Source organism: Acanthopagrus latus, chromosome 20, assembly GCF_904848185.1.
Source record: "Acanthopagrus latus isolate v.2019 chromosome 20, fAcaLat1.1, whole genome shotgun sequence".
Classification (NCBI taxonomy): domain Eukaryota; kingdom Metazoa; phylum Chordata; class Actinopteri; order Spariformes; family Sparidae; genus Acanthopagrus; species Acanthopagrus latus.
In genome coordinates this window covers 12,122,831-12,134,788 of record NC_051058.1, presented here as the reverse complement: position 1 = coordinate 12,134,788, position 11,958 = coordinate 12,122,831, and the positions used below count along the sequence as shown (strand labels likewise).

General features: G+C 40.0%; 2 protein-coding genes across 5 annotated transcripts; both read right to left on the bottom strand.

Moving 5' to 3' along the window:
• Nucleotides 1-858: 858 nt before the first annotated feature.
• si:dkeyp-118b1.2 (uncharacterized protein LOC559983 homolog) lies at nucleotides 859-5,894 on the bottom strand. Of its 3 annotated transcripts, none has more exons than XM_037082586.1 (10): nucleotides 5,740-5,894; nucleotides 5,180-5,232; nucleotides 4,932-5,058; nucleotides 4,687-4,819; nucleotides 4,330-4,501; nucleotides 3,855-3,955; nucleotides 3,715-3,737; nucleotides 3,512-3,557; nucleotides 2,894-3,132; nucleotides 859-1,941 (listed from the first exon to the last, which is right to left on the bottom strand). In XM_037082586.1, the coding sequence occupies exons 3-9, from the start codon at nucleotides 4,980-4,982 to the stop codon at nucleotides 2,936-2,938; spliced, it is 723 nt and encodes a 240-aa protein (XP_036938481.1). In that variant the 5' UTR covers nucleotides 4,983-5,058; nucleotides 5,180-5,232; nucleotides 5,740-5,894; the 3' UTR covers nucleotides 859-1,941; nucleotides 2,894-2,935. The 3 variants fall into 3 exon arrangements, with proteins under 3 accessions (XP_036938481.1, XP_036938482.1, XP_036938483.1); XM_037082587.1 differs by lacking the exon at nucleotides 5,740-5,894 and adding an exon at nucleotides 5,558-5,728; XM_037082588.1 differs by lacking the exon at nucleotides 2,894-3,132 and having other exon boundaries at nucleotides 5,740-5,888.
• Nucleotides 5,895-6,616: 722 nt separating this feature from the next.
• LOC119010281 (nucleolar transcription factor 1-like) lies at nucleotides 6,617-11,932 on the bottom strand. Of its 2 annotated transcripts, none has more exons than XM_037082293.1 (15): nucleotides 11,545-11,932; nucleotides 11,142-11,365; nucleotides 10,414-10,491; nucleotides 10,202-10,266; nucleotides 10,017-10,095; nucleotides 9,782-9,831; nucleotides 8,878-9,019; nucleotides 8,712-8,753; nucleotides 8,573-8,632; nucleotides 8,356-8,414; nucleotides 7,968-8,157; nucleotides 7,817-7,864; nucleotides 7,644-7,715; nucleotides 7,205-7,267; nucleotides 6,617-7,124 (listed from the first exon to the last, which is right to left on the bottom strand). In XM_037082293.1, exons 1-15 carry the CDS (start codon nucleotides 11,591-11,593, stop codon nucleotides 7,062-7,064), a joined length of 1,284 nt encoding a protein of 427 aa, XP_036938188.1. In that variant the 5' UTR covers nucleotides 11,594-11,932; the 3' UTR covers nucleotides 6,617-7,061. The 2 variants fall into 2 exon arrangements, with proteins under 2 accessions (XP_036938188.1, XP_036938189.1); XM_037082294.1 differs by having other exon boundaries at nucleotides 9,782-9,828; nucleotides 11,545-11,930.
• Between the last annotated feature and the right edge of the window lie 26 nt (nucleotides 11,933-11,958).

Genomic DNA, 11,958 nt, shown 5'->3' with positions numbered 1-11,958 from the left:
CTACAGTTAAAGAAAAAATAAATAAAAATAAGATGGAAACTAAGCTTGATGAAAAAATTATGTGGTAAAAAGTCAGAATTATGTGATCAGAAGTCCTAATTAAGAGTTTAAAGCCATAATTGTGAGCTGTAAAGTCACATGAGACAAAACATTAGAGTTATGAAACAGTATTTTGACAGTTTTTAACTATTTTTAGCTGTTTTCATATATTTTTTTGTGTAAATGGGCTTACACACACACACACACACACACACACACACACACTTGTTTTTTCTAGGCAGTCACAGCTCAAAATGGTTGAGAATCACTGAATAAAACTACACATATGTCCAAGACAGGGTTTTTGTTGTCTCGAATTCTTAATGCTTTTAAGTTATGATTTATCATCACATTTGTTTTATTTTCTACATGCCTTATCTCCCAATAGGATGCATTAAGGAAGCCTTGATTAAAAGGTTATATTTTCAAGTCTATTCAACCAGCCCTGCTCACTGAAACATGCAGCCCTGTCAGCGCTCAGATGTCGGAGTATAGGAGCAGCAAATGAAGGCAGCATTAAGTGTCATCTCTGAGGACTCCAGGCAGGACGCTTTGATAAGAACTATGTTGTGTTTGCTTCTCTCAATTTCCTGAGAATAAGATCCACAGCAGCACATTACTGATAAGAAAAAAAACATTTGCAAGGAAATATCTTTCTCATTATCAGAATATTCATAACTGAATCATCTCCACCCCTCCTCATTTGATCAACAGCCTCCCCTGTTGGTCATTTGGTTTTTCCTTGTAGCTACTCGAGAGTTGTTTCTTGCTCTCCAATCAAAAACCCTAAAGAGGTTCCAGGTGAAGATGAGGCACAGCGACAGGTAACAAATCATTTATTATGCTAGACAGATGAAACAAACTGAGCCATGATAGCAGCAATTCAACTATTGGAATATTTACACTATCACTTCACACCAAGGATATATGTAACCCTTTTACAATGTAAACACATGATACAAAGACATTTTTGAATGCTAGAAAACAAGCCGATATATCCACCAAAAATGAAACAAAACAAACCTGCTTTCTGCAGCAAATACCTGCTTGTACAATTGACTGAACATTTTTAAAACAAGTTTCCACAGGTGAATGACAAACTTCTCTCTCTCTCTCTATCTCTCTCTCACACACACACACACACACACACACACACACACACACACACACACACACACACACACACACACACACACACACACACACACACACACACACACACTTATTGTAATTCAACTGAAGAACTGAGCCTGACAGTGAATGTGAAAATAAAAAGACAAACCATTAGTAATGATTGTCTTTGACATTATTGTTTTTTTTTTTCAAAGAACGAGATTTCAAAAGGCGAGGAAATATAAGTACACCTAATGGCTAATCATTTCTGGATTTTAAAGAAACAACATACTGTACGTGCACACTGTCACTCCTCACACAGCTGCCTCTGCTCAGCCAGAATCTAACTCTGTGCAGTGAAATCGTATACGGTGATATTCATTATTTTGGACTCCAGCAAAAAAAAAAAAAAAAAAACCCTTCTGAAACAAAATTAATCACACAAAAAAGGAAAATAAAATGAGTGTTGGTACGATGATTTTGTGAAAGAAAAAAAAAGAAAAACTGTCAAGTATACAGTGGGAGGTCTGGACTGCTTCTGCGGAGCAGCAAAACGCCATAAATGTCACCTATAACATCGATGTCCATCGATTTCACAACATAAACAACCAGGGGGTGAAGTGTTATTGGTCTTCCCGTGTGTGTGTGGGCCTATCTGTGCGTGCGTGCACACAGGATGGAGGAGAATGTGTGTTTGTGGCCGAGTGTGTTATTGAGGGAATGCCTCGTCTTTCATCAGCATGCGCGGGCTTTCCTGGTTGTCCATGCGACGTCTGGGACCCATCATGTCTGTGGGGATAAAGAGGACGCTGGATGTCAGAGATTTACCTTGCCAGAGTATTTCATTTGTTTCTTCGTTTCTCTAAACAATGTATGGCATAAGAGAGCAGATGGATATTCAGGTCTTTAAGAGACCAGGATTATGCCCGTCGAGCTGTATGGAGTGATATTTTCTTTTCTTTTCAGTTGTCACTTAGCGTTTTAAGTCCCTTTTCTGCTTCAGGCATTTAGGAGAATACTGCAACACTGTTTTGTTGTGAAGCTCCAGAAATTTTTGGTTGGCAATGAAAAATACTTTCCATCCGCACGGGGGTGAGTAGGTTATGACTCAGTTTTCATTTTTGGAACTTTATTAACTGAATTGTAAGTATGTGTCATAAAAAAGTTAATAACATAATAACATCCTGCCTACCAACATCGTAGGAGGACGTTTTATGTCTAATGGGATACAGGCACACTCAGTGATCAGTGATGTGCTTAAGCTGTAATGTCTAAGCAGTGAGATTGTGTTCACATTTGGTTCAACTGTGTTTGTCATGTATGCGGATGAATGACATTAACTTTTCACTCTCATTAACTTTTCACTTTTTTTTTTCAACATTTGCAGTGTCTTGTAAGCCAATGCAGACTGGCCACCTTTTGTTTTATGACACATGGGGAAAAATACATATTTCAGACTCAGTATTTTACTGTATATTTTAAATGCTGTAGCATTTACTGTGTATTTAGTGTTTACATGCCTCATACATAACATTAATACAAGCATGAAAAGGATAAAAAAAAATCTGGAATATTTTGAGATGTTCCAAGACTTAAAACTAAGACTTAGACTAAAACTGAACAGTGACAAGTATTTAACGTACACAGAGTACAAAATGAAGAGAAGACATCAAGACGTTTAAAGGTGCAATGTGTAGAATTCTTTGGTTCTCTATTGGCATACATGTTACATAATACTCACAGAGAGCGGGTCCTCTTTCACAGAGTCCGCCATGTTGCACCATCAAGTGTTTACAGTAGTTTTTCTCTTTTTTTGTGGCAACTGTTGGGTAGGGTGAGAGGTTGGGTAGTCTTGCACAGCCTGACCCGTCTCGACAGAAAGATCAGGTTGCACAGAAATGCTCTGGCTTGCTTGTATGTCTTTGAACCAATCACAATCATCTTGGGCGGCGCAAAGCCCAGGATGCTGTGACAGTGCCCCTGCAAAAATAGTGTCAGGGGGAAAATTGTTTTGGTCGAGTATTTGAAGGTGTGGTGGAGGTGAGGCCTGGAATTAAAATGACTGAATCCCAGCAAAAGTAAAAAAAAAAGCAACAACTGCTAGCTTGTTCATACCGTTAGCAACCAGGTTAGCTTAACTTTACATTTTCAGCGTGTAGGTTGCTGTTTTCCGGGAGCAAAGAGGTTTTTGAAAACACTAACATGCAGTTAGCAGAATGGAGGAGAATGGCTGGTGTATAATAACAGTTTATATCCGACAAGTCAGACTAGTTTAGGGGTATTCAGTTGGTCACCATCTACATCCTCACTACGAGGTTGATCCTTCACACTGGAGCTTTAAGCACTCATTTCCACTTACTGTTCTTATGCTTGAATGATTTGGATCTTCTGGGCGAGTTTGGATTCTGAGGTGGTAAAAGAAAGCATATTATGAGTTAAGTGCACAAATCAGACACACAAAAAAACTGAATAATAAGTGATGGGGGATAATGAAAATGTTTAATGCGCCCCGAGACTGTTATAATAATCGTTGGGGTTTGTGAAATGAAAACATAAAATTACCTTATCAGATTTCCTTTTCTTGGCTGTAAAAGAGAGACATACAATTTCAGATTACATTAATCGTAATTAATTTGATTACGACGAATATTCAGTGTCACTACAAAGAGGTAAAAAAGAATAAAGTAGCATCACTACATCACCTTTCTTTTCTGCACCGTAAGACCAGTCATTATCATTGACATCGTCGTTATCCTCTTGGTCACTCTCCGATTTGTTGTTGGTGTTGTTACCGGTGACTATTCTGTATAAGAGGGAAGAATAAGGCATGACACACATGCACGATGACTCAGCATTACTCACTGCAAACAACAGTTGGATTATAAAACAATTGCATTCTGACCTCAGACTATTTTTCTAAGATTGCTCTCACGTTTTGCAACATTTATTTTGTGAAAAATGTGAGAGGGGATCACCTCGTCTTCAGTAAACAAAAAAGCTAGAGAGTGTGATTACACCTCCCCAGAACGAGCACTGCACTATAATCTTAGTCCTGTGATGCATTTTTATGATCTAACAGGACAAAGAAAGAGTCCAGATCCAATATAGCGAAGCAAATATGCTTTGAGCTTAAACTGCTTCAGGAGATTTGTGGGGTGAGCTGTTTTCCTCTCATACCTGCGGTTGGCTATGCGGCTGCTGTTGCGTCCCATCCCCAGGCATTTCTCCAGGTGAGGGGCAAAGCGTGACGCAGCAATGCTTCGGCTGCAGTTGGGACACACACACTCCTTGTTTTTCCACTGGTTGTACACCTGGCCAAACACATCCAAACCCGGCTGGTCCACAATTTCTGGAGAATGACAGGGGGCAACAGTTAGGGCGTCTCGGTTTACAGAGATTTTATTGACTGGATGTGCCCTTCTCTATTATCTAGTGTCATTGAACGGACAGATGATTTGATCTGACACTACCCTGGGGTAACAAAGTGTTGGCTGCTTTGTTTCACTAGAGAGACAGAAAAGATCCAGCGCTCACCAAAGTCCCTCATGCTTTCTTGGTCCGTGTCATCCAGGAAAAAATAGCCCTGCTTGACGGCCCGGTGGACCTCGAAGCAAAGACCCAGGCATGCATCCTCCACCAGGTCAGACAGGATGTCCTGAGCTAGGCCCTGGCAGGGGTGGGGGTGGGGGGGAACAAGCAGACAAGTCAGCCCTCTTGTCTGCAGATACAATATGCACTCCCCCAAAGCCATTTGTACTGTTGCCTTGCTCTGATGTTACCTCCAGCTTGCTGTTGTCCAGGCTGGACATTGAAACCTCCTCCATTTTCATTTGCCAGAACTACCAGATGAGCCGACACTGCTGTGGTCATGCTGTAGCGCAGCAAGCATCGGCCAAAACAACAGGGCTGCAGCAGGAGGGAGAGCACACAGTTAGCCAAACAGCGGCACCACGGTCCCGTTTATCCAAATGAATGTAAATATGCGGCGGACACTTGACGCCTCTCTGAATGTGATGCAGCTACTCACAACTGCACGTTGAACACTGCCGGTGGGGGGGAGACGCTTCCCACGTTTATAACCTGCCAATAACACACAAAAAAACACAAGAACATGGCGTTAGCTCGCTTTTTAAAAACAGCAGCCTGGCGCCCCGAGCTTTGCTGTCTAATGAGAGTAGCTTAGCCAAAAGCTTTGGTGAAGAAAACAAAGAGCGTGGCTATGAATAGGCTTGGAGGAACTGAACATGCCAGGAGGGTTACAAGAGAGGCGGTATCCTCCTCACCAGACCTCCAGGTTAGCTACGGCTAAAGCTAAGAGCTAAACATGTCAAAGGTAGAGGCTAGGTTGAGTCAATACGAACAACGTTAACGCATTTGTAGGTGACTGAATGGGCTGAATTATTACATTTGAGTACAGCGAGGCTCGTCCGCGGACCCGACACCGCTGCTGCACTGCGGCTGTTCGCCTCTCAACCCCTCGTACAGACCCCGAAGACGACAACAAACACCCCCGTGGCCAGATATACGGCCAATCCGCGAGAAACGCCGCAATCACGGCCAAGCAAATCGCTAATTGTTTTTATTTACCTATTTCGGCAGGCATCCATCTTTACATCACAGAGATCAGACAGGAGCAATCGATCGACGCACGGGTTTCCACCGAGCGCTTCCTTCGCAGCAGCGCCGGGGCTTCTTCTCTTAGTCAGCTCCAGCAGGGCTGGTTTAACCCGGGACAGCATGTGACTGCGCGTTAACCCCCCGTGTAATCAGGGGTTAAACTGGCCTTTTGTTTGGTTTTTGAAGTGGTCGTTTTAAACCACAGTATTTGTTTAAGGAGAACTTGGTCTGGTTAGTATAGAGGCCCGATTCAGACAAAAAGAAAAGCGAGAAGAAAAAACTAAGGTTGGTGACAAAATATGATCTCACAGGCAGGATAATGAAGTAAAAAGTGGAAATGGTTAAATTTAACGTTATAATAAGATCTAAGTTTAAATGACAAAACTCATTATAACAAGATCTGATCAATTTAAAACATTTGACCCATTTCAGCTTTTTAAAAACTGATCCTATAAATAGACTTTTTATCACATAATTCCAACTTTCTATCATAATTATTATTGTTCATCTCACAATTACCATTGTCATCCTGGTCATGCTTATTCTTAGTGTTATATCGTGGCCAACTGGACTCTGTAAGGACACTCCCACACAGTTTAAACCCTGCAACTCCATTCCAGTTGTCTAAACTCAAGAAGCCTCTTGGATGAGAGGTGAAACATCTTCAAGTAACTGAAACAAGTCCAGTTGCCTATTATATAGCACTTAAAACTCAGTCACAACTCCCCCCCATGATTTCTGACTGATGTGATGAGTATGACTATGCAAATCTTTTCAGATTTTCTTTACCTGGCAGAAATGGGCTTCCATACCGTTGTTCCTTGTGCACAAGAAAACACAAAAGCAATCACATCTTTAAATAACTTTATTATAAAGATCCATTCTTTTCTGGGATTTACCAATAAAATATACAATGGTTGGAGACAATAAAAAAAGATCAATTAAAACCATTTTTAAAAAGCAGTTGGTAAATTTAAGGTCATATTAATCTGTTTAGGGGCTCCTACCAGCACCACACTTGTGTATGTGCATTACAAACATTATTCCAGTGGCACATTATAAAATAGACCCAGCTTTGCAGTCATAATTTGAATGAAAACACAGCATTCAAACATAACAAAGGTCTTATCACAGGAATTTAACATTTTTTATTCAGAAATTTCAAAAAATAAAAAGTCTTACACTAGGTTAAAGACTGAAGTGACTGTCCATCGTCTCAAATCCAGAATCCAGCTCTGAACTTGATGTGTGTGTGTGTATGTGTGTTGTTCTACTGTCCGTCTCATTAACATCTAATAGATGTCAAACATGATGACATCATCTTTGTTGTCTTCTTCCTCCTCCTCCTCTTCCTCCTGTGGACCAACAGCTGATATTTAAAACTGGTAGGTACATAGTTGCAGAACTGAAAAGAAAATTGTTTTAGTATTCAAACCTCTTCCAAGTTGTTCGTTGGTTCTTCACGGTCGCTGACCTCAATTTCTTCATCTTCTGAATCCTGTGTGCCATAATAATAATAATACATGTAGGACTGAAAATACAACTTTTTAAACCAGCAGGGTTAAATGTGCGCAGCATGTACAGTATTTTCTTTTTTCAATCAATGCATAATGAACATAAGTATTTATTTACTTTATTTAGTATGTTGCTATGATTTATTCCTAGTATTTCTTTTGGACATAAATTATACAGTTACCCCACAACACGACTTTACTGACTTTGTTCAATGGACTACATATCACTTAGCATTAATCTAGTAAATGACAAAAGTAGTCATAAATCATTTCAGCCAACTACTGTCCTCATCACATCATACATGTGTGTGTAAGATGACTGTATTTTATGTATTGTATGCTTGCTGTATGAAAACTTACTGATGGTCTGTACACGACTTCTCTGACTAAACTTTTCCTCTTGAGGCTTTTGGGATTCAGATATCGACGTTTCTGCAAAAATAAATATATTCCAAATGTAAGAAAAACAACATGAGAATATAAGTTTAAAGGAAAGAAACAAAGGGGAACTTGAAAGTTTTGCAAATGCTTACACTGGGGTTACGTTCCCAGTAGCTGTCCTGCTCCTCTGGCGTCAATGTCTGAAGAATGTAAAATGTGTCAGATTTTAAAGACCTTTCAGTTTTAAGTTACAGTGGTGTAGAGTTTTAAAAAAAATGGGTAGAAGAGGATTGTGCTTTATACCTTCACCCACTTTTGGAGCTTCTTCGAGTATTTTTCAAGTTTTTTATCTACTTTCTCTTTGTAGCGTAACTTCTCCTCATCTGAGAGCTCCTTCCACATTTGGTTGACCTTTCTGAAGCGCTCCCTCGCATTGGGGAACTTCTCCCTCATAAGTTCCATCTGATCTTGGCAGAAAATTACATTACCAGATCTGCGAGTAAAGAAAAAGTTCAGTCAGTAGTTTGTCTTAAGATAGTCAACTGTTTAATGTGTTGCAAGTTTTTTAAGCCTGCAACTAACAATTATTATCATTACCAGTTAATTTTGCATTTGTTTTTTTATGATTAATCATGTCCAAAATAATCCTGGATTCAGTAAAGGCACAAATGTCATGTGATGACTTGCTCACCGAGATGGCATCTTGGGCTCTCCTGGAAGTCTCTTTCTAAGATGACTTTGTCTATCGACCTGCATAATAATAAAAAAAATATTTTTTTCAAAGAGGAGATCAATGAGCTGCTGTTAATATTAGACACAGTGAAGCAGAGACAGAAACAAAGAACTGATAGCTGGAATAGTTTGACTCAAATTAAATAAAAAGATCCCCAGTTGTGTTACTTTCTCACCTTAGCGGCTTTGATGCCATGTTCATTTAGAATTCTCTGTTTCTCCTCCTTACTGAAAGACTGAGGAACATAAACACCATCATACAAAGTCTGTCAGCATCAGCTCAATGCTGCATCTACAGTCTTATAACAAACTCACCTTTACAGATTCATAAAGCGCATTCATGTACTTCCTCTGCAACTGCAATGAATTATCGGTGTTAATTTGGATTCATATTATTTTTGCTGTTACCCTACAAGATGATCTTGATTTCAGATGTTATTTTGTAGCACTTTCTTTATAAACAATCTGTGTGTGCCATTACCTTAGTGTGCTTTAAGCTGTATGCGTCCCTTTCTCTCTTAGTCAATCCTTTCCACCGTTCAGCCCACACACTCATGTAAGTACTGCTTGAGATGCCCGCCATCGATGGCAATTGCTCTTGGCAAAATATGCTATAGCCATTGCTGATGAAAGACAGAGACACACACTCAGCTGTCAGTGACTTAACTGCTGGACTGGTTTAGCGCATTATGAGGTTGTTCCGAATACCATTTTTGGAGGAATTACCACAATATATTCAAGCTTCTACACCGAGGGTGGGGGCGCATCACAAGCTGCCAAAATTGCAGTCATTATTTACCTACAACATATACTTAGCCATTATTGTTATTATGAGTCTAATGAGAGATGTGAAGAAGAAGGAGACATCGGCTACTGTCCCCGCCTCCAAAGTCTGAAAGGTCAAGGTGCCAAGCGACCAAGTGTTGAGCAGTTGGGAGCGTGGAGGTTCAAGCACATGCTCATCTCATCTCATGCTCACAGGACCATATTTGTGTATGAGGAGCAGGAATGCTCCCTTGCTGCTGGGAACATTTTTAGGGCTATATAAATTGCATGGTCTTGGAGAGATCCAGTCCAGCATTTTCAATGGTATCTGAGCAACACTGGTGGTAGAACCTTCAGAGGTTTTGAGTGGGCTTTAGTTCATGTATCTGAAGCTAAATCCAAGTTTTCAAAGCATCACCACCTACTGATTTTGCAATGAGAATGCACTTTGCATTTATCACCGTCTGAACTGGTGGCAGAGACAATTATTCTTCATCATCTTAGATTAACTTTCACAGTAAAACATTAATCCAAAAAAAATACATGTGATACAAGCAGTCAAACAGATGCAAACAGCTGACTAACAAACGTGTGTGTGTGTGTGTGTGTGTGAGGCTTACCAAGGAGGTTTGGGGGGCAGGTCTACTGCATCTTTAGGCTGTTTGCCCTGCTTTACAGAGGTCACACAACAATTTAAAGATAATTAATATTTTGAAACCTTGCCAGTAGTTAAATGCACCCTTTAAATATTTACTCTTATATGAACTACATTAAATCACTTTACAATCATATTAATTGGTGCTTATCTTAAAAATAATAAACAGTTCATGACCAGGACAGGCTGATGTGACTTACATTCGGGGTGACTGCAGAGACTCTCTTCCTCTTCTGGGGGGTGCTCTTCTTCTGTTGGACTAGTGCAGGATCTTGTTTTCTGAAAGAGAGAATTATAGCTTGAATTTTTTTCAACAAAATCCGCCACATGAACTGTGGGATCCTGGGTAAATTGTTATGGAATGACCCATTCATGAATTTACTACCTGAACACCTTCATCTTTCTTTTGTGTTCTTCACTTGCAAGACGGCATTTCTCTGCATATCGAGCCTGGAAAAAGCCAGTAATTCATCATTTGAAGTTTGATACCTTGGGCACAACAAAATGAGACGACTGTCACTAGCCCCTCTCAAATCTGCAGGTTCTGCAATCTGCAGATTGGACATTGAACGTGAAGCTTTTTTGTGCTGTGCTTACCTCCTTGTTCATGGCAGGATTAGCAATGTCTTCTTCAGCTTCATCGATGAGCTCTGCGAGGGTCCGCAACTTGCGCATCTGAGCCAGAACAACAAGGAGATTTCACTAAACTAGGAATTAAGGAATATTTTGACATGGTAAAATTGCAGTTTCTTGTGTTTCTTTATCATGGAAGAAACCTTTCGATTTGAAAAATCTGCCAATCTTTTCAATATATATATATATAAAAAAAAAAAAAAGTTCAGCTAAGCTCAGTAATGGAAGTTGTCAAATGAATGTAGTGTAGTTTCAGTACAAGGTAACAGAAACTAAAAATGCCCAGGAAAAGTACCTCAAAGTGCATTAAGTTATATTCCATGACCAGCTGTTCAAAAATTTGACATCAGGGCAGATATTTGCTATTTTACTGCAAATGCATCGGTCTCCTTTTTTACACATAATCAGCCTTGGAAAAAAACAAAATTATATTGGTTGATCTCTAACTAATACAAACATGCAATGACACTTGATTTGCATGTGTTTTGTGACGAAAGCACACTGTGTCAAAACTGACTTCAGCTTCGACTGTCAAATCTGAAATTAAGGCACCAGAATGGTTATAAACAGCGTTCTGGTATCAAATTCAAAGTGATGCACAATGGTGCATATAGTATATCATGCCATATGATTAAAAAGGTGAAATTGTTTTTTGACAGATGAAAGTTTTAGAGTTTAAAGTTGCTGATCACCTTATGCAAAATCTTTCTCCACTTGTTTTGGCATGCTTCAGGAGAAAAAGGGGGGAAAGCCACCTTTTTCCAGTCCACAGCTTTCAGTCCAGTGGTGTACGCAATGTGTCTGTATTCCTCTGGGTAGCTTGTTTTCATTGCAGCGAGAAGCTTCTGGAGGTTTTCCTTGGTCCACTCTGTAGACTCATCTAGGTCTGTAGACTCATCTAGGTCTGTGGCCTCATCTGGGTTTACAGATTGGGCGTAAGGACAGGAATGACAGCCAATGATAAGTCAATGAAAATACATCACAGTTTCCTTTACAGTTATTCCTGTGATTTAAGGCGTTTAAATATCAGACACCAATTTAAAAAACAAAAACAAAGAATACAAAGAATTTAGGTTTTGATTAAATTGTACCCACCAGATTCCTCAGGCTCTGTAACCCTAACACTACCCTTATTTCCACTCATTTTCCCGATAAAACGTGTCTCCTGCAGAAGTCTTGCGATAACTCTGCTGGATGCCGGCAAGTCGGCAGAACTTCAGGACTCGCGAGAGAATATCGGAAACGCAACATTAGCTAGTTAGCTAGCTTATTTAGCTCACTTACAGTTTATTTGGCAACACATAAACAAAGACCGCGTGATATTTAACCTAACGCTTTATTTATCAACTCTCGTCTTGACCATAATATTCATTAACGGAACAAAAGAGCCACAAAACCCGAGTTTTTAGCCAACAACATGCGAACCGACCTCGCTCCAGGGCGACCATGTGTAGTGGGCGGGTGGCTGATGAGACAGCAACCAATCATGAACGAGAAAATGCAAGCGTC

What these genes read in the sequence shown, in the direction of transcription:
- si:dkeyp-118b1.2 (XM_037082586.1), bottom strand. Translation starts at nt 4,982, where the DNA reads ATGAAAATGGAGGAGGTTTCAATGTCCAGCCTGGACAACAGCAAGCTG. An exon ending in AGAAAGCATGAGGGACTTTG is followed by an intron (nt 4,502 to 4,686) that starts GTGAGCGCTGGA and finishes GTCATTCTCCAG; the next exon opens with AAATTGTGGACCAGCCGGGT. An exon ending in TTACGGTGCAGAAAAGAAAG is followed by an intron (nt 3,738 to 3,854) that starts GTGATGTAGTGA and finishes TCTCTTTTACAG; the next exon opens with CCAAGAAAAGGAAATCTGAT.
- LOC119010281 (XM_037082293.1), bottom strand. Translation starts at nt 11,593, where the DNA reads ATGAGTGGAAATAAGGGTAGTGTTAGGGTTACAGAGCCTGAGGAATCT. An exon ending in GGAGAAAGATTTTGCATAAG is followed by an intron (nt 10,492 to 11,141) that starts GTGATCAGCAAC and finishes GTTCTGGCTCAG; the next exon opens with ATGCGCAAGTTGCGGACCCT. An exon ending in CAACGAACAACTTGGAAGAG is followed by an intron (nt 7,125 to 7,204) that starts GTTTGAATACTA and finishes GTTGGTCCACAG; the next exon opens with GAGGAAGAGGAGGAGGAGGA.